Source organism: Plodia interpunctella, chromosome 19, assembly GCF_027563975.2.
Source record: "Plodia interpunctella isolate USDA-ARS_2022_Savannah chromosome 19, ilPloInte3.2, whole genome shotgun sequence".
Classification (NCBI taxonomy): domain Eukaryota; kingdom Metazoa; phylum Arthropoda; class Insecta; order Lepidoptera; family Pyralidae; genus Plodia; species Plodia interpunctella.
The window spans coordinates 1,239,694-1,261,900 of record NC_071312.1 but is presented as its reverse complement, the minus strand read 5'-3'; the positions used below and the strand labels follow the sequence as shown (position 1 = coordinate 1,261,900).

The following is a 22,207-nucleotide window of genomic DNA, read 5'->3' as shown; positions in this document are numbered from 1 at the left end:
ATACGATATCCACATACCGTGCGGATGTTGATGCAGCGGCGCGCCCGGACGCAGCGCCGCGCGCACGCGCCGGCTGCAGCCCGCTAGCGCCAGCGCGCTCTAGCGGTGAGACACACAATAAGATCATCATCATCTCTCTCTCCCTCTCTCTCTCCTTCTTCTCAGCCGTTGAGCGTATTAGCCCAAGGTACGCTTTTCTACTTTTTCGCCTCCACTTCACACGGTCGTCGGCATCCCTGGTCGTAAGACCACGGGACGCCTTTTTTTCGTGTGGAAAGACCCACGTCTCGTCCATCCGGCCGCGGGAGGCCGGACAGGTGTGTAGGACTAGAACCCACTAAAACCATACGGTGCCGGAAATCATCATTTTGATTCCCATCAACCCACTGCCGGGTATAGGCCTCCTATGGTCCTCTGCCACTCGCATCCAGGTAGTTGCATTAAATTAGATACTTATTCCATGTGTCAAAAACAAAAAATATATGGGGCTTGTATGACAATGGGGTATTGAGTACTACTGAAATGGAAAGGCCAAAGGCTTACCCCTCTGCTAAAACAAAAGCGAACCGCACGCGTCATCAAGCTTGCACGGGTAATAAATCTACATGAACTCAGATTCCAAGCTAGATCAAGTCGACAACACGAGAGAATAAGTAGCAAAGTCGCATTCATATAGGGGTGAATTTCACAAGCGTTTGAATGCGGCGTGTAGCGTTTCATTAGTGTCCGACATTTTTTTTAAATAAAGATTTTTTTTTATTAAACACGTATAAATTTAACATTGTACCAGTACTTTACTTATTTATAAAATAGGATAACGAAATTGATCACTCTGTTTGGTATAATTTAATAAACACTAATGAGAGCCCGCGGCGGAGTTCAAAGCGCTCGTGAAATTCACCCATAGATAGATCGACGCAACAGGGGGACATCTTTTTATACTAGGCATGTGAGAAGAGAAAAAAAAAACCCAATACCTGTTCGTCGTCGTGCAGATCGTCGGGGCGGAGCGCCAGGTCGCTGAGGGAGTCCGCGTCGGAGTCCCGCTCGTCGCCCGCCGCCAGCGCTATCTGCAGCCGGGACCCGTCTAGATCCTACAGATAAAAACAAATATTATTGGTAAAATATTCATTATGTCAAATTCAAATCATTTATCCAGAAATTAGACTTTGACAGGCAGTCCATTAAATAGTAATTTCTCAGAAGCTACAAACTACTGGCATTTGGGAACGGTCACTACTGAGAAGAAATGCCGAAAGAAACTCATTTGAACAGTGTTGGTCCCTATCATGCTAGAAGGGCTTACCATTATTGTTTCTTACAATGTTTTTTCTAATAATATATAATGTTATATATGTTAACACAAACCCTGAAAAAAAATTCCTATTTTTGGACAGTCGTGTAAAAAAGAAAATCTTTGAAAACAGGTTGCATGTCTCAGTTACACTCCCGCCGTTTTTAATAAAACTGTTCATTTGAGAAATCCCGAGAAACCTATCAAAAAGCTCGAGAAACCGCGAAAAACACATATTAACAAACGCCTACCTGCATTAAAGTATCCAGACTGACGTCAAAGCCATCCTTCAGCACCCGTCTCTGAACATTAGCCGCCTGCACGTACTTCTTCAGTACAGTGGGCAGCACATGCCTCAGTTTCCTGGCGGCGCGACATCGCACACAGACGCTGCGGCCGTTGAGCTCCACTCTGACGACTGCACAGCGCTCCACTAGCGCTTCACGTCCGCCGAGGACTGTAGATGGTGCCGTGAGATTTATTGTGGGGGTTTCACCCTGAAATATATCATGATATTATTATCATACCACTACATAATATAAAACAAAGCCCGCTTAGTCTGCCTGTTTTTGAGCTTTTTTCTATTGAACACTAATCACTAATGTTTTTCACCCTTTTCACTAATGTTTAACGAACATTTATACATACAAAAAAGCCTATTAAACCGCGCGTGACCGGGTCGCTAATAATATAATAATTCTTAGAGAATTGTGATAATTACAGTTTCTTTCTCAACCTGGGAAATTTAACTTTTTCCGGAATGAAAATTAGCCTATATCCTTCTCCATACCCTTAACTATATGTGTGAGAAATTTCTGGATTGGTTATGTTGATGTTGAGTTAACAAACATACTTATAATATAAGTTGGGATGAGATGACATACCTGAGCGCAATCCTTTAGCAGCACGTCGTAGTTGGCGCACACCAGATTCCTCCTGACCAGCAGTTTGTCCACCATCCTCTTCACCGTTACATTCTCGTCCACGCCCACAACGGATGTGGCGCCATCTGGCAGCACCACGCGGCAGAGGGAGCATTGACCGTGGTTGATTTGTGAGGATTTCACCACCTGGAAGGAAACAATGACATTTGAGGCCAAGAGTTTTAAAATAAACAAAACAACTCACACAAAGACAAATCACACAGTTTGAATATTTCTCGAAGTAAGTTCGAGACTTGTGTTATGGGATACCAACTCGATAAACATCCAAGACCCAGGCTAATCCTTGTTGTAGATGTATTGCCATCAGAAATTGAATCTTATTTGTGAAAGATAAGATTTAAAGGCAAATAATAATGAATATACCTACTACCCTACAAAGGATTAAATGTAATTTTTGTGTTCTTTACATTGACTGAAACAACTAAGCAATAATTTTGCTATATTGGGAAAATTATTAAAACATACAATATTTTTTTAATAATTTTAATAAAAACTAATGATATTGTGTCCATCCCCATCTAACTTAGTGAAACGATAAAAACATCTTGTTCAACTAATTCAAAAAAGGAAATTTCCGCAATTACTACACACCGTTTTCTCACGAGTCCTAAACATGAAAACAAAGTTCACAGTACTTATAATTTAATTTTGTTGAATATAAATTAAATATTAGTTCACACTTATATATTCTAAAGTAAAAGCGGTTTATTAGCGGTTAATAAATGTTTTACTTCAGAATATATAATTTTTTTAAAAGCAATTTTTCAAATAGACTTTAAAAAAAACGATTATTTTAAAAGTCTATTTCAGTTTTTATTGCTACAAAATCATAAAATGACATGGTAAGACTGTTTACATAATAAGATATGTAAAAAAAAATGGAGTTTAGACAATATTCAACATAACACATCAATATGTAATAGACTGACTGACATAACATTCTAACAAAAACTAATGATAGTTCACTGTTAAGCACCGTTAAGTTACACGTCTATTAGACCTGGAATCTTCTAGACATTTATGTTAATTTATTTATTAATACAAGAAAAGTAACTCAAGTACTTAAAACTACAAGTCTTTCATCTTAACGTAAATTACACAACATGACATAATGTTTTAGGTTATATTTAGCTATGTTGAAGGTAATAATTGTTTATTTTTATATTCTCACTTCAGAAATGAAGCAGAAATATCAATTAGCGGCCAATAACATTTTGTTAGCTCTCAAGCTTAGATAATATTATACTTAGATAATATACACAAATAGATTGAAGCAAGATTGACAAAGATGGATTGCCAGATAAAAATGTTTAAAAATTCTGACGCAATCTTTGTTCTCTTTGCACCGATAAATAACTAATTAAAAAAGAATCTAACTACAGGAATATCCATCAGATGCCTCACAACAGTATCTATAGATATACCAGTGCATTTAGGAATTACGGTGGAAATAAACCCAGAAAACATAACTCTTTATTCAGACAGTCGTGTAAATAATCGTAAAATATAAATGGCAGGAAATATTCCACTAAATCAATACAGACAAGACTGAAAAGATTTTAGATATAATATAGACTACAAATGAAGATATCGTCTAAAAAAATTCCAGTAATATAATTGTAAAGATACGTAAAACACGAATTAATATAGATGTAGGGATTTGATAAATATTTGCAAACTAGAAATATCCAGTAATTCCTATTGCTGTTATCTTACTGATGAATATGACAGCTGACAAATCTCCATATATATATATATATATATATATATATATATATGAATTATTTATAAGTTGGTTGTGTACTAGGGACTTACTTCCATATGTAATAGAATTATAATTAGTAAAAATAAGTTTTTTATAACTAATATGTTGAACAAAAATTGACGTCTTTGGAGAGAAGGCTGCGGTGAAGTTTGTTGCTCCACTTCTCCTTCACCTACGCTTCGGAAGTCGGCAGTAGACTTGGTTTTAAGTAAATTCTTGACGTTTTACGTAATGTATATCATCATAATAAATAATGAATCGTGCCCGAGTGGAATTCGTGAGGAAATTTGTATTCAAAATGGATACATCTGTAGGTTGAATAAAATAATTTCTCAAAATGGATGTTTACTCACTGAGAAACACTAGAAAATATTATAATTCTCATGGACGAAAATTCAGATTTTATCTGAAATGGCTCTTAATTGACATACGTACATACAAGAAAAACAAAATTGGAAAATATAAAATTAAATAGCTGCTTATTTAGAAAAATAATGTCACGATTAAAATAGAAATATTATCAAAATCACGAACACATAAACTTGTATATTTATATTATTATTTTAAGCGATAAAACGATCAACAGAGCGCAGTCGTGAGCTAAACATAGTACCGTATAAATAGCACAAATACGCTCAAATATTTTCACAACGATAGCAAATGATATAGTGTTGTATATTTCCACAAAAACTATGTCGTCGACGTGGCACAACGATGCAATATAGTGAAACGGCTGTGTCAAATCATATGTTTATTTGTGTTCGTATTGTTTTAGTAAAGGCAGAGAGGTGTGTCAAATTGTTTACTCGTAATAAAATGATAGAAAATATTTGCTCGACATTTTTATATTGTCAGTTGGTTAATCCAAATACCTATATGTATACATTGTCTTAGTTAAAATAATATTTTTTCAATGAACGTGGGCTCTATTTATGTGAATAGTAGACGTTGCCCGTGGCTTCACTCGCGGCAAATGTCACTGTTCATCTCCCCGACTATCTCCACGCAAAACAAACACATCTACTCTTTACAGTTGTAGGCTTCTCTTTTTTCGGTAGGTCCGTCCGGTACATAATTTATTTCGTGATAATAGGCAATAAAGGAATAAAATGGTTTATGCGTGTTAAAAGCGTGCGTGCCTATTACTTTATCGAACTACTCAATGCGAACATTACTCAAGCATAGTTCATTGACCAGATTATCTTAAATAACGACGTCAAGTATAGTGTGTATCGTATAGTTAATTAAAATTTTGTAAACAACTAGCTGTTTACCCGCGGCTTCGCCGGCTTAAATAAATGTTTTTATGAAATTAAGGATTCCAGAGTCAATTATAATTGAAATACATGGGACTTTCCTTTATGATTATTAATAGTTGACCAAATATGTATAAAATTAAGAGTTTCAATATGTATAATATTTATACGTAATGTAATTTGAATACTGGACATTCCTACACCAACTGTGGCAGAATATGTCACCTATTTATATCACCATATTCTATGGAACACATAATTTCTATTATATTCCTAAATGACAGTTTTTTGTTCAGTGAACAGTTTTTTCCTCGTATTAAAAATACAGACAACACCATCTAGTATTCTTATTGCAATTTTTTTTATTTGTAAAATTATAGCATTTAGCGCCACCTATATTAGAGTACAGGATTTTCGCAAATCTCAAGGGAACAACGACGACCTCGGTGGCGCAGTGGTAAAGTTCTTGCCACTGAACTGAGAGGTCCCGGGTTCGATCCCCGGTCGGGTCATGATGGAAAATGATCTTTTTCTGATTGGCCCGGGTCTTGGATGTTTATCTATATATGTATATGTTATAAAATATAGTATCGTTGAGTTAGTATCCCATAACACAAGTCTCGAACTTACTTTGGGGTTAGCTCAATCTGTGATTTGTCCTAATATATTTATTTATTTAACAATAGTTTTTTCCTTGTGAATCTATGTCCTTCTCAATACTCTTAATTACATATTATGCGAATTTTTAAGAAGACTGATTGAGTAGTAACGCGTGAATAGGTCACAAACAAACGTACTTTCGCATTTATAATACTAGTTGGGATATCACACACAATGGTGTGTATCACATAGTTAATTTTGTAAACATATGTGCCGCGTTGGTTTTCTTCGCCACTTCTATAACACGGAGAGAGTAGGTACTCACATCAGTGACAGGCGGCGGTTGGTTCTGCGCCTGCGCGTCGGGCGTCGCCTGCCTGTCCTTGGACGGCGCGCGTCTCCACGGCAGCAACGACGCGCCGCCGCTGCGTCGCCGTTCTGATGCGTTGCTGGCCGATTTCTTTAACTGGAATCAAAATGTTTTATTAATACCGACTTGATGGCAGCGTCTGATGATATATACTGAAAATAACTGTTAAATATTAGAGGGGTATTTTTATTTATCATTAACTAGGGCCAGTCTCGGCTTCGCTTGTGTGAACACCTATAATCAGATACCCATTGAATTATACATATAAAATTTCGTCAAAATTGAACAAGCCATTTCCGAGGTAACTAAAACTGTGACGGCTTTCATCAATAGATAGTGTAATTGCTGAGGAAGGTTTAGGCGTAAAATTAATTTTGATTGAACCCGAGCGAAGCCGGGACGTCGCGCAGTACCTTGGTGGGCGAGTCGTGCGCGCGACCGCTGTGGGGCAGCGGCAGCCCGCGCAGGTCTGCGCGCGCGCACTCCGCGTGCTCCGCCGAGCGCAGGAAGCGCGGGTAGCTGTCGAACTTCATCACGTTGAAGATCTGCTTCTGAGCCTGCGACGGGGAGATACTAGTATATTTATTTATGCATACTCTGCATATTATATTGAAGATCTGTCTGTTGTACAAACACTAAATCAAATCAAAATCAACTCATTCGAAAATTAAATAATAAAGTACATGGTCAAAACGTATACAAAAAATTAAAAATAACGTCTTCACACCGCGTGGTCGTCGACATGCCTAGTTGTTGGATCGTCACACTCGTCTCTATCGCACTTCAAACCGGAACACAACAAAGCAAGCACTGCTATTTGTGGCTAAAACGCGGACGATAGATATCTGACCTGCTGGAAGAGATCAGGCGGCGCGGGTTCAGTGCCCAGCCTGGCAGCCACGGCCCGCCTCGCTGTTGCGTCCACGTTGACCGGCTCGTCCGCTCGTTCTCCAAGATGGCGGTCCCAGATCTGCTTCGCGAGCGACGCGCGTCTGCAGGCGTCCTCCGTTGTGCTGTATTGCTCGCATAGCCACCAGAATCTGGGATTTATGATTTTATCGAATTTAAGAAATCAAAATCGTTTATTTATTTCCACAAAATTAATACTCTCAACAGCGCATCAACCAATACAAATACATTGCAAATTCGCCGTTATTACTATGACATAGAGGTTTATGCATGGTAATTTTATGTGCTGTTGACTGTACTTAAGTTTCGTGTTTTTATTCCTATATAGACCTATTAAATGAAGTACACCTGTTCCTGTATAACAAGGTCATGCTCTTGCATAAACAATCAAATGATGAAATGGTATTTAGTATGTTTTCTTTCTTTCTCAGTTGTGACGTCCCGAAGCCCAGATTCAATGTAAAAAATAAACCTGATATTTTAAAGATTAAGCAGCGTAAACTTGAAGATTAATGTGTTATTTCCAACACTGGTGTCAAATTTTTCAAGTCGCATTTATGACTACCGCCATCTAGAGGCATTAGACACACAATAATTGAACATTATACATGTGTGCCGGTTACCTCTAGATCTATTCCTTAAACGAAAGATAAAAAAGATAAAAGATTATTTGTAAAAACACGTGTAAACTGGTACACAAAATCTTAAAACACTCCGGCTCAACATGCCTTACCATAGAATGGTAATTACAGAAAAATAATTACAGTCGCTGCTATACATACTTACTTGGATAAAGAAAAAAACAATGTATATAAGAAGAGAGCAAGTGATGGCCTATGAAAACTACCTACTCAAAAACTCGAAATCATGTGGCATGAGTAGAAATCGTCTTGCTACCATTCGATCTAGGGCTTCAATAATCAAATATTGTACGCTCTTTACATGATACTCCATCACAGCCACGGTTAAGTAGTGTATCGATGTAGTCTTATCTGTCTTCACAAAATATGATTCGCCGTTTCGACACGCTAAGATAAATATCGAATATTGATCTGTATTGGTCGATGTTTCACGAGGATAATTTGAATGTTTAATTCTTTCCTACCTAATGTTCTCCGCAGCGAACTCCTTAGACAGAAAATGCAAGAAGGCAGCGGCCCCTGCCGGGTCAGCCAGTAACTGCTCCAGACCCAAAGACCACCGCGCCACTCCTCCACACGAGCCAGACGACGGAGCTGTGCCTTCACTCATCTGCTGCTGGGGAGCAAACGAGAACTGGTATTAGCATTTCTATGTGACGAGGGTAGATAAATCGAGATAGATAGAGACAAAAGACACGTCAAAAAAAAAATAAAAACAGAAATTAGGATCCCTTTCTCTCATAGTCATATTCCTCATAGCTGAGGGTTATGTGGAAAGTAACACAACTTATTCCGAGTAATGTTAATGGATTTGTCATTGAGTTTTCCATTGGTGATAAATCATCAAGTAAAGTGCAGGTTTCCTCACGATGTCTTCCTTCACCGGAAGCAAGTGGTGCTCTATTAAAAACGTGTAAGGGGTAGTAGTGATGTGTGTGTAAGTGGTGGTATTTGGTACGATATACATATATCTCATGTAGCACGAGTAGAGTTCCAACCTAGATCCACTCGGTTAACAGACAGACGTCGGTGTAACAAATTACCATTATACATTCGAAGTAATAATATATGGTACCTTCTTTAGTAGATCCTTTGCGGATGCGGAGTTTCAAGTTAATATTAACACTATTTGTTGCCACAATAAAGATGAGGCTTTTGACAACTAGTGGGACAAAAACCAGGCCTATCATTAACTTTTACAGAACGAATCCAATACGGAACGATTCATTTCAGTTTAAGAACCTAAAATCGCATTCATACAAAAAATAACTTGATGGTAGGAATTTGCAATGCAGTTCAGTTTAGGTCGTATAGTGGATCGCGTTAAGAGATGATGTTAAGTCCCTAGGCTTAATACAGTATAAATAAATATAAATAAGTATAAATAAATATAAATAAGTATAAATAAATATAAATAAATATAAATAAATATATAATAATAAATAAATATATTAGGACAAATTACACAGATTGAGCTAGCCCCAAAGTAAGTTCGAGACTTGTGTTATGGGATACTAACTCAACGATACTATATTTTATAACAAACACATATATAGATAAACATCCAATACTCGGGCCAATCAGAAAAAGATCATTTTCCATCGTGACCCGACCGGGGATCGAACCCGGGACCTCTCGGTTCAGAGGCAAGCACTTTACCACTGCGCCACCGAGGTCGTCAAATATATAATAAGTATAGTCACCTTGTTATACATGTTGCGGTGGTCGTGATGCCGGTACGAGCTGTGAGCGCCGCCAGACGTCGTCCAGCGACGGAATGGCGACGACTGTTCGCTCTGCAGACAAACAAACAAGAATATATTAAAGTTGATTAACACAAGTGGAAAAGTAAAACTAGATTCACTTTGAAAATAATACATTAAAGTTAGCAGAAATGGTAACAAATTAATTCCCGCTTAATGTCCCTATAGCCATTTTAAACTTTTCAAAGTTTTCTTTCAGGAGCTTCAAATTCATATTTATTTACTGCTAGCGTGCGTCGCTCCCGTGGGAATTTCGGTAATAAAAAGTACCATATGTGTTGTTCCAGGTTATATTCAACCTTTGTACCAAATTTCATAACAATCGGTCCAGTAGATTTTGCGTGGAAGAGTTATAAACATACACACATACATCCTAACACATTTTCGAATTTGTAATATTAGTTTAGGATATAAATGTAAACATGACGCAATATGGTCCAAGGCAGAACGTGGTGGAGGAACGGAGATGTTTGCTCAATACTCCAGAATTTGGCAAAAGATCGATCCATTAAAGGGGCATTAAATGGCTATCAAATAAATAACTAAATGTAAACTCTTTATAGGGCATTCAACGAATATTAGGTGGAGAAGACCAAAGAACGGGACATGTGGGAAGTGAATCCAGGCTTTTGCCCAGCAGTGGGATATAGTGGGATGTTATAGCTAATAAAAAAACCTTTCAGTGATAATAACATGTTTGTTTTTAATGAATCAAGGTATATTCAGTGGCTTATTTCGTTCGGAAACAATAATTTAATATTGCCAATTATGAGAAATAAAATTACTTTACGAGCAAATTTCATAAATTTATTTTGCTTGTAAAAAGAAAAGAAAAGAAAACATTTATTTGCCAAAAACATGAGTACAAATAGTCAAAATGAATTAGACCTACACGTTTTACCGAATATAGGTGTGCAAATATAAATAAATAAAGAGGAGCATGCTATCCACTACAAATCCAAAACAAAAAAAGAATTATAATGTACTTATACTAGCCCTAAATTCTATCCGAGTCTATCATTAAAGAAATCATTTAAAGTATAATAACATTTATCAGTTAATAAAGACTTGAGGTGGAGGTAAAAATGAAAACGTTGATTGGTTGAACCTAAGAGCTAAGGTCATTCAACCCGGTTCAAACTAAAAAAAAAAAAAACAATGAAAGCAAAAGCGGACGATTCAAGTAAAATCATTAACATTATGTAAGATTTCTTATCTTTGTAATGAATGGGCCGTGAGATGAGATAGTGTTAGGACATTATGAACTTTAAAGTGATAGCAATAAGGGAGAATCTTTATGCGGTGAAATTAATACAACTTATAAAATTCTAATCTTATTTGTAAGTAATGAAAATTACATTATGACAATTAATATCAGTTTACAACTAGTCATTATGTTTAGTTGTGTTAATAAAATATATGAAATTGACATTTACATTAATTAATAAAATTAATATTTAATTACTTAAAGTCCACTTAAAAAGCACTTTAAGTAAAATAACCAAATAAGTGGGATATGTTATTAAAACTTTAATCAAAAATACTCAAAGAAAAAATGGCGCCTTCATAAAAATGCGACCTTAAATATCCAATAATGTGATGGAATGACATATCCTGAATCTGGATCAAACGGGACAAACACAGGAAAACTTGTATAATAACGATCGAAACTAAACCAGTCCAATAAGATTCAGTTCGTTAACTGGAAAACAGCAGATTTCCTGGAATTGGGAACAGAGAAATAGGACTCTGTCTGACCGATTTAAAAACGACAGCTAGCGCTGTTCTGGCATAGTTTTTTTTGTATTGTTTTGAAGATATAAAATGGCGTATATCTCAAGTCCCAAGTTGTCTAGCGTAATACTCTCTCTCTCTCTCTTCTCTGAGTGTTCTCAGTTGCATTTGAAGCTGTGACGCCCCGAAGCCCAGGGTTCACGAAAAAAAAAAATAAATTTTGGTAATTCGGCTATGATTTTGCAACCAGCCGCCTGCTTGATGTCAACCCTCTTTGGGAATGCTATTGTTGCATTACAGCTATTAAGGTGTCCCTTAGTCGCCTCGTACGACATACACGGCAGGATATAGAGTAGTCCTATTCTAAGGCGGGACCACGCACAAAGAAGGTGTAATTTCTGATGAAAGGTTTTGACTTTTAACTTTACGTACAGAACACCAATCTACCCAAATTCATTGCAAACTCGTCGCTATTACCGCGCGCCATAGAGTTTCATGCTGGGTAACTTGATGTGCTGTTGACTGTACTTGAGCATGGGTAACGACATTTCATCTCCATGTGTTCATGTACAAATATAAAAAAGTTTGTTGTTTTGTGAAATATTCCGGAGGCAGTGCGACACAGTATTTGCTCAGTGATACGAGCGGCGCCGCTGGCTGACGGACACTGTTTGCCTGGAAAACCTTTATTAACATGACTAGCCGAAAGTGTGGCAAAAATGACAACGACTTTTGTTTCTAGCATAAGATATTAATATAAGTTATATTATGTGTTTTGTAACGAATGCTAAGAAGGAGTTAGCTCTGCCTGTCACAAGCATTTTTTTGCTAAATAAACAAGACTGCACAACATTTTTGTAACATTACATTGATAACGAAATAAAGCTTTTTTTATTATTACTTTTTTAATAAACCTAGCACATATAAGTACTAGAAATGGCGCCTTATAAAGTTAAAGGGGTTTTGACATTCGCTCTGGTCTTTGATTTTTGAATAATGATATCTGTTTATTCAGATATGAAATGCAACCAGTGTGCTGGGATCCTTTAACCCGGGTTCTGACCAATGAATGAAACCAGGGTGATATTTTAGACTAAATTGTTATTATTATTTTTATTGTACTTTCTAAAAAACTATGGACTGAGAAGAAATGTATCATACTAAAACAATAAGCAGTGTTTAATTAATACTGCAGATACAATGTAAATAGGTTCGTGATAGACATCGTAGTTCCGATCATGGGAACAGACACGCTCCCACGGGAATCTCAGTTACGGGGAAAGATATGCAATTAGACATTAATTACGCTGTCTCATAAAGCAAATGCCGCTTTGCAAACGGAACTAATTTATTATCAAGTTTTTACTAGAAACATCATTTCCGAGATCATTATTATTCTATATCTCAGATCATAGCGTGTTCCCAGTTGTAACCGCGGCTGTGACATCGCGAAGCCCGAGGTCAGGACAAATATCAACGTACAGATATAAATAACATACATGGTTTGTGGTATTGCGCATAAAACAGGAGTAAATACAATACACACTACATACATAATGATATTCTACCGCACTAACTCTGGACTTGGTGACGATGAAGTCACATCTACACTATTACGGTGTGCAACACCGAACAAGCAAGGAACAACACATGTATCGGCAACAGGACTGCTAACCGTACTTCTTGTCGAGCCAGAATGGCTCTTCAAACGGTGTTCGACCACGCTGATAGCTCTTCCTGTTATTTATATCGAAGTTAAAGACCACTTGCGGCTAATTATAGTTCTGCCTTTATCGCACATGACAAAATTCATTGACAGAACGAGACAAAACATTAGCTTACTTTTTTTATGAATAAGAGAATCCGTCGTTGGCCTCGTTCGAACTTCCATAGTGCTGGACGTGGGGCAGTTGAATTCAAATTCAAAATTCTTTATTCAATTTAGGATGATATACATCACTTATTGACGTCAGAAAATTACTTAAACTAAGTCTACTGCCGGCTTCCAAAGCACAGTTCCTAGTTGAGGTAGGACAGCAGGGAGAACACGGAGGCTTTATAGTTAAAATTGCTATGAAACTATACTTTATATGTAAAGATATTGGTTTTATTCTCTAGACAAAATTAAAATCAAATATGCCACAAGAGTAACAAATAAAATGCATGAAAAGTATGTCACGTGACTAGTCCGCTGTAGGCAGAAAGTTAAAATATTTGTGGTTTGGTTGGACACACGCTTGGAGAGAAAGGCTCTAAGACAACAAACAGACTCATCACTTACTGAATATGAGGAACATCGAGATAAGAAAGGAACGAAATTCTTTATCATGGGAAGCGCGAGCAAACGGTCTGACAACTAAGAATGCCGAACTGTGTTAAGTAAAGAAGTAAAAGTAGAAAAATGCTTTGCTAAGAGATAGAAAGAAACTTGTCTGGACGAGTGGGCACATTGTCGCTGCTGTTAAATTTTCACAGAAAATTACTTCAAAAGTTAGAATCTGTGATTTAAATGTTAGATAAGTCAAACTGCTAAAGGATGACTTGAAATTTACAAAGGATCAGAGGCAATAGATAAAATAAATCTTTCCAATGTTAAAAATGGTAAATGTATGTCATGTCCTAAGGGAGGGATTTCGATGAAATTTCGCATACTGGTAGACTAAGACATGAAACAGCACAAATCTTAATAAATCAGGCATGTAAAGTAGAAAATACGGAAGCCAATGATACAGACAGGAATCGGATTACTGCGGTGAGGAGGTGAGGACACATAAACACGCAAGGCCAGAATCATGCATCAGACCACTTTATCTATCACAGTTTGCGAGTCAGAACAGAAACTGGCTTATTATGAATGCCTTATATAGGAACATAGAATGTGCCAACTGCTTCACCTCCCGCGCTGATTGTAAAGGTCAATCCAGGGAAAGGGTATTATATTGGAGATTCGTCTCGAATTTAACATCTTATTGGTGTCTATGAAATGATAATGTCAAATGCATCTTTACCATGTGGCTATATATAGTGGCAGAGGCATTGACGATGAAGATACCATCCACTAGTTTCTTAAATACTTCCAAAAACAACTGATAAATATAAATGAATTCATTTGAGAGAATTTTGATGTTGACACCTTCCCGGAATCAAGAGAAGAGAAGATAAGTATTCCTACTCACGTACCAGTAACACCAGATAACCCTGAACGTACATAATTGATTATGATTATAACGTTCCATATAGCGCGGTAAACGCGGGACGTCCCGAGGTCATGACAATTGACCCCGCCTGCCTCATGAATGGGAGCTATGCGATTCAAGGAAAGAACTCGATTCAGTCTCGACACTGGCTGGTGATAAAAATATAAATAATATCTAAGAATGAATAACAGACGGCGGTGATGGAAAGCAGCGATTTTGACTTTTCCTTTATATTTTCATGTATTGATGAAAAAATTAATTATTTATATAATTATATTTAGTATATTTGACTTCCAATCAAAAAGTTTAATTTATATTTAATATAAATAATTTACTTAATTTTTTTAATTTCAATATTTATTATTATTATTTCAAATAAAATGGTTCGAAAGAAAGAAGGGCGTTCATTCAAAGTTAACTAATGAAGCGTGTTGATGTTATTGTTAAATTACTATTAACTGATTGAAAGAAATTAAATATGAATAAAATAAATTATAATATAAAGGAACATGACAAGCGTCGACTGATGTATTCAAAGTATAGGATCCAAGATTAGATGATTAAATATAACACATAACTAAGTATAATAATGAAATTAAAAAAGATAAAAATTTAGGCATCAAGTAGATATGATATGAATGAATTAAAGATTTAGATAATGAAGCTAAAAGCAAGGAAATAAGATCTCTTTCATTTGAAACTCACAAAATGAATGGTTTCGATAAAAATAAATGATATTTACCATAGATAAAGTAAACTAGCTACCCAAAGATTTCCATTGAGTGTACCTATTCTTGTTACATTCACTTTTGGAGAAAGTGCTAAATTAGTTCGTAAATTAGAAGAGTTATTTATATTCTTATAGTGTACGTAGAGAGCATTCTATTTCAATATCTGAATCTTAAAATATAGTTATAAAGTGGTGTGTGGTTCCGCCCTAGTAAAAGACTACGAGGCGACTAAGGTATAGGCTAGGCAGTTGATAGGCAACAATAGCATTATCAAAGAGGGTAAAGTCAGACGGGTAGCAGGTTGAAAATTTCAGTCGAATTTTCAAAATTTTTAGGTTAATCTTACGCAGACCTTGGGCTTCGTGGCATCACAATCCCGAACGTAATCAGAAACACGCGAGAGAGAATAATTTATTATCAAAAATGTAATATTAAAACGGAAAATAATACACAAATATTACCTCGTCTTTAGAGCGATCCGTCACATACCATGTCACCATTTTGGTTCACCCACACAATACATCAATTAACATTTAACCGATTTAATCACTCAATTGTTATCACTTGTACGGGTGACCTTAAGCTTACACCAGTATCAAATGCTGTTGCTTTTAACACAAAATCTGCTAGAAATACCTAAGAAACACTCGAAGAATTCGTTGGAAATACCAAAGATATTTTCAAAACTACAAACAGACAATTCGAAGTATCGACAATATCACATAAATTACACAATGATTCACCACAGATTTGAAATTTAAAACTAAACATCAATCATTCAAAAGACTTCATAGATGCATCGCTATTTGCAATAGATGATTGAATAAACAACACAAACGACGATTTTAGAAAAAGTCCCGCCGTGTGTGTATGACCATTCGCCACCACGCCTACTTACAAACTAATGGTTGAACTCGTAACTCCGGACAGTTCCATACAATACTGAATGCTGTATCCGGCACCATTCATGGAGCGAGTATAATCGCTTTATTGAATGATTGTGAACAGGAATTCATTTCGAATACGGTTTACATGTTGTTATGACACTTTGGTCTCGTAAACTATGATCTATGAAAATTACTAAACATGAATCAGATTATACAAATCCATGTGGTACGAGTAAGATTCGAACCTGGGACTTTTCGATCATAGACGGACGGCCTCAAACACTTGAACACCACCGCTTCGCTTTAACTTCAATCACTTCTTTGACCATAAAAAGAGAAGTATATACATATTGCAGACAGATTATTTCCTTTAAACATCAGTAAAAGCATTTTATGAAAATGTAACAAAAAGAACAATAATTTTCCCAATAGCTAGCATGATGCCGTATAGTAGATGAATCATGTATAAATATCGGGACACTGCGTCATTAGGGAAGACCTCGCGTACAGACAGAAAATCGGCTTTATTTATGAAATGGAATTGTTTATAGTACCATCAACAGCACAAAATTCTTTGCCATTTACTCCCTTATAATGTTGTTTGGGAGATTTTCATGTTCGTCACAATGGACGCGACTGACGACTAATATTTAGAAGTGTTTACAATCAACTTGAAACTTCATGTATGTACCTATATAGGTTTTATTTCTATTTAGTTCTATCGCTTGCCTATACGCTATGTTCTATCTATTACCTAAATTCTTCCTATTACCTAATTCCCTCTCAATTCGTGCAGTCTTTGAAACACGTCTTGAATTTAAATCGCCTTTGTATTCCCCTCCTAAAACCCTTTAACCACCACATAACAAAGGGATCTTAAATAGAAAAGTATTATAGTACTACCAAGTTCGCTCCCGTGGGAATTTTGAGATAAAATATAGCCTATAGCAATCTTGGATAATGTAACTTTCTAATGGTAAAATATTTTTTTAAATCGTTTCGGTTGTTTCGGAGATTACCCGCCTCAAACATACAATCTCACAAACGCTTACCTCTTTATAATAATAGTATAGATAGTATAGATTTAAGATCCTTTAGTTATGTGGTGTCATAGTATATCAAATTAACACACAATACGGTCACATCATTCAGGGTAACTTAACATGCAGTTTGTCGTACATAATAGAAGAAATATGAATGTTTAACTCATCCAATCTTTCTCGGAATGGTAATAAAATATTAACACTAATTTGTGAAGTGATACATTCGCACATAACTCTAAAAGGTGAGTGCTTAGTGGCATAGTTGTTTCTAACAAATGCTTGTAAAATCATGATTTTGATCAGCCATGGCTGATTAAAGTCTTGTTTTGATAATTTTAGAGTTGCAGGTTCGTGTCCTTCGCAAAATATATTTCTATCCTTGTGTATATGATCTTTGGTGATGTTATTTTCTTTTGTAGAACTCCCAAATTGATCTTAAGTATCAAATTAACTTAAATTTGCCTCTATGCTCGCAATTCCCTTTCCCCACACACTATAAAAAGAAGTTTAATATCCGTCTGTCTGTACGCGATAAACTCAAAACGTACCAGACGATTTTTTGTAGGGGTTTTCATCAATAGTTAATGTGATTCCAAAGATGTAGACATACATTGACCCAGATCAAAAATAATGACGACCTCAAATACTGGCCATTATCATGGACGTGGAAAAAAGAAAATAATTTTAACAACGCAAATTTGAGCTTTACCAGCCATCGATATAAATTATTGGCGTATCAACGAAGACAAATAATGATTGGCTGTCATTCATCCATTGTGCTGATAATGAGCCAATAACGACCGGACTGTATGTTAATTTTAATATAACTGTCATCGTGCAGATTGATCGGCTCCATTTATGAGGGCATATCTGGATCCTATCCCAATGATATTATAACTAGCGGCCCGTACCGGCTTCGCTCGGGTAAAGTCATAATATACTATACGCCTAAAACATCCTCGGAAATCAAACTATCTAATAAAACACCCCGCATCAAAATCCGCTGCATAGTTTTAGTGACGACAGCCAGACAGCGGGAAGCGACTTTGTTTTATAAATGCTAAATATGTAGTGATATTTTACGAAAGTAAGGAATAAGGTTTGTGAACGTTTAGAAACTTCTTTCTTATCAGTTTTATATCAAATATTTGGTGTAGACCTTCAGTTTCTGCCATTTTTCCCTGTTCTGACCAGTTAAGACCCAGTTACTGCCTGCTATCTTTTTGTTGTTATCTTTCCATCATTTGTGGTCTTCCTGAAGTACGTTTCCTTCCTCGTGATCTTCACTCTAGCAGTCGTCGGCGCCATGATAAAAATTATTCGAATCGATTACGATGTATTAATCATTTACAATTTAGGCTATGTTTACACTGTTCAACAAATAAATTCCATGTTATCTGTCTGTGTTACCTACATACGAATCATTATTGCAGTAAAAGTATTTACGAATCGAGACCATGCGATCGTCAATGCGGAACTTAATCGGCTTCAGATAAAAGCTTTGATTAAAGTTTAATCATATTTTAGTCTGCAATTAATGACACATCCTATTTAATTTATACTTGCTTGTGGCCGCGGCTTCCACCTGAATTTTCTACAGGAACAATATTCAAGCAAGTACTAAACATAACAGGTATAATAACATATAAGTTAGTGTGAAGAGATAACAAAATACTTTGAGATCTAACTCCTTCTATGTGAAGTTTACAAAAAACTCATTTACGCATTTACAACTGATACAACTGAACAATAAAAATGTAGGGACCAACACTGTTTGAATGAGTTTCTTTCGGCATTTCTTCTCAGCAGTGGTCGTTTGTTCCGAAATGCTAGTAGTTTGTAGCTTTTGATAAACATCATTTAATTTAGAATATGACGTGAAAAAGTGCCTGTTAAGGCCTAATTTCTGAATAAATGGTTTGATTTTGATTTTTTGACAACTCAATATCCAGACATTTTTAGCAGTTTACTTTCATCCGTCTAGTGTAGGAGATGGATAAAATCATTATTTTAGTATTAAAAGTAGTAGTTTTTGATCATTGAAGTAATGGGAAGTATAGAAACATTTCCATTAGCGATTATAGTAAAGTTATGAGGAAAATAAATGTTGAGTTCATCCTTCTCTTTGGTAATTAAAAGAAACGTGAAAATAAACTATGTATGTCATAATTGAACTTAGTAATGACATTAATTATAAATCGTTACTAATTAATGATGTTTATAAACGAATCGGAGAGCGCAATAAAAATAAACAACTGGTTTTTCTCATCACATGTCTCATTCAATTTGGCGATGGACTTAAAATGAAAATTTTCTGTTTTGAAGCAAAAATCGTAATAAATTATTAATGCAAAAGGGTGTTTGTTTGTTCTTTTTCAGGTTGTAACATATTTGGAGATCTGGAGAGTAACATAGGCGAAACTGCGGTAGTCGCACTACATAATATAAAACAAAGTAACTTATGGCTATTGGTTTAATCTTTTAACTACGCGACGGATAATGATGCGGGGTATTTTAATAGATAGTGTGATTCTGAGGAAGGTCTAAGTGTATAATTTATTATAGCTTTACCCGAGCGAAGCCGGGAACGTAAAGTAGGTATTAAATTATGAATGATGCTACTGATTTTAAGATGCGCCGACGCTCGATGCTTTATAATTAAGAATCAATTACTCCAATGAGTGATAGAAAGAAAGATAAAAATATATGATAGAAGAATAATATGAGAAAGATGAAAATATTAATAAGATAATAACAATACATAATGATAAACACTCGTAAACAAATTATCGCAACAACAAAACTTGGCATTCCATTGATCAATAAGAACATTAAACATATCAGTTTGATAATTGATATCAATAGCTGTGTATATAATTAAACAGGAAGTAGATAATACATGGATTTCAATAAGACCAACTTTAAAAATGTAGATGAATAACCATAAATTTCAATAATGATCGACACAGTAGATCCAAAGAGAAAACGAAAATATTTCAATTGTTATGGATCTAATTAGTATGAAATCTTTTTGAACGGAAGTCATTCACGGCATATTTCAATGACGAAACAAATGAAATACCAAAAAAATAAAAGGTTTTTACTCGTATAAAGCAAATGTTGTATAGATTTATTCCATTGAGTGTATTATTGAGCAATGAAATTAAAACAAAATGCTAATTAAAAATAAATATGAAAAATACTCACAATAAACGAGATCTTATTTATCAACTTGCCAAATCTGACGACAGGCATTCTGGAGGTCAATCCTTTAAAGTCTTTAAACCATGGGCTAACGTTCTTCACATGTTAATACACACACGACTTCGTCCAACGACGGTTTGGATCATACTAACGCAAGCGTGGGCGTTCGGACTAAATCTTACAACGCATGTAAATTTGCCGAACACTGCGCCGAATTGACGTACATCGCTTGCTTTTCTCGTGTGTGAAGTCATAGCGAGAAATTATAAACGGGCAATGTACGTCGATGGTCTGCAATGTTGGACCAGCCTGAACAGGTTAATCTTATCAGTGATAAGAAGGCACGCGTCAGCAACGTGGGAGCGATGCAATTTGTTTATTTTGAAGCCAGTTTTCACTTGTGGTACGTTGAGAGTCTATCTTTTGCCATTTCACAGTTACATTGGTGATAGATGAAGACGATTTAGTAATAGCTTTGATTTTACTTTGTCTTTGATTATAAATAACACCACTATTTTCTGGATATATAATAAGTATGCTGATGCGTTCAACGAAAGTGAACATTCTAATATTGTAGTACATGTAGAATTTAGTCCAAAAGACTTTTTGAGGAAAGAGCAGAAGAAAACAATAGCTAATGTGTTTATAATTAAAACAACCAATGCAACATCATACAACCAAATGGTTATTCTTGACACTAGCATCAACTATCAATTTAGCTAGTTAGCAACTCAAATAACGCATGTCAATAGTTCAAATAGCTATCAATTTGGGGCAGCTTTTCAATGGATCTTTATTTATTAAACGGCAGAATCTTGGGCCACAGGACTATGCAATAGGCGTGAAAATAAAACGAATTTTTGAGCTGCAACCACAATATTTTTTAATAAAAATCTTCGATTAATAAAAGCGATTCAAGACACCGAAGACGCATATACAAAATTATTTGCTGTAAGTAGAAATGGTAAATAATGAAACAGTACAATACACTTACAGCCTTGCTGCCTTATCGGGTGAATGAAAAATATCATCAGTTACGTTTCCAATAACGATACGGTCGAACACATTTGATAGATACGAGCATTAGAGTGGCTTTGTAGACATGATAAAAACGCTACTATATTTCAATTAATAGATTTAGATAATACAGGTATAGAATTTCTTTTGGGCGATAGTATAGATCGACCACAAAAATTCGATTGGCTAAAATATTTAGATGAACAAGTGACTGAAGAAAATCATTGCTATGACGTGTTTGTGTATCCATAAGTACATAATCACGCAGTATTGTAATGTTTTCACTTCAATATGAAACCGTGGAAAGGACTAGAATTTCTAGCGTTAATGAATTTTCTTTTGTTAGAACATAATTGTTCGCACAAAAGAAAATCTGTTCCACAGCCATTACCAGTTTGTCTTGTAATAAAATTAAATTCTAGAGATTTGTGATAGCACAAACCAATGTTGCGTTAAATAAGGTTGTTCATTTTGGGTCAAGATAACATTAAGATTTCATTTTTTATACTTAATTAATAACGAAGGATATTACCCCTACGGGGCACAACAGTCATTATACCAACAGACACTTCCTTTTGACGATTATTCTGTCGACTGATCACGTCTGTATCAGAGGCGCGGATCCAATAAGGGATTGCAAAATTTTGCATTTGTTTTTCCACATGAGAGAATAATTTCGGTCATCAAAAATCGATTTTTGTTAAAGATATATCCCAATAGACACGAAATTAAAAAATGTCAATCAGTTTTCGCTCTATTGTCCTTTTTAGGCAGTGATGCCAGCGGAGATAGTAAAATTGAAAACATCGCAATTACAACTGGTCCCGCGGGGTCAGTCGACGGTATCTCCTT

The 22,207-nt window shown here is 35.7% G+C and overlaps 1 protein-coding gene across 12 annotated transcripts in view; it reads right to left on the bottom strand.

The window, feature by feature from the left end:
* Positions 1–22,207, bottom strand: part of loco (locomotion defects) — a 66,720-nt gene that overhangs the window by 2,310 nt on the left and 42,203 nt on the right. For 4 of the 12 annotated variants that reach the window (XM_053759868.2, XM_053759863.2, XM_053759865.2 and 1 more), the window contains exons 2-10: positions 9,483–9,575; positions 8,244–8,395; positions 7,080–7,269; positions 6,643–6,786; positions 6,185–6,325; positions 2,179–2,364; positions 1,546–1,791; positions 978–1,094; positions 18–99 (exon numbers count right to left, since the gene is read on the bottom strand). In XM_053759868.2, the coding sequence (XP_053615843.1) occupies positions 18–99; positions 978–1,094; positions 1,546–1,791; positions 2,179–2,364; positions 6,185–6,325; positions 6,643–6,786; positions 7,080–7,269; positions 8,244–8,395; positions 9,483–9,575 (1,351 nt within the window). Of the gene's footprint in view, positions 1–17; positions 100–977; positions 1,095–1,545; positions 1,792–2,178; positions 2,365–6,184; positions 6,326–6,642; positions 6,787–7,079; positions 7,270–8,243; positions 8,396–9,482; positions 9,576–15,665; positions 16,103–20,341; positions 20,494–22,207 lie in introns of those variants that run through there. The other 8 variants (XM_053759869.1, XM_053759864.1, XM_053759866.2 and 5 more) reach the window with 5 other exon arrangements.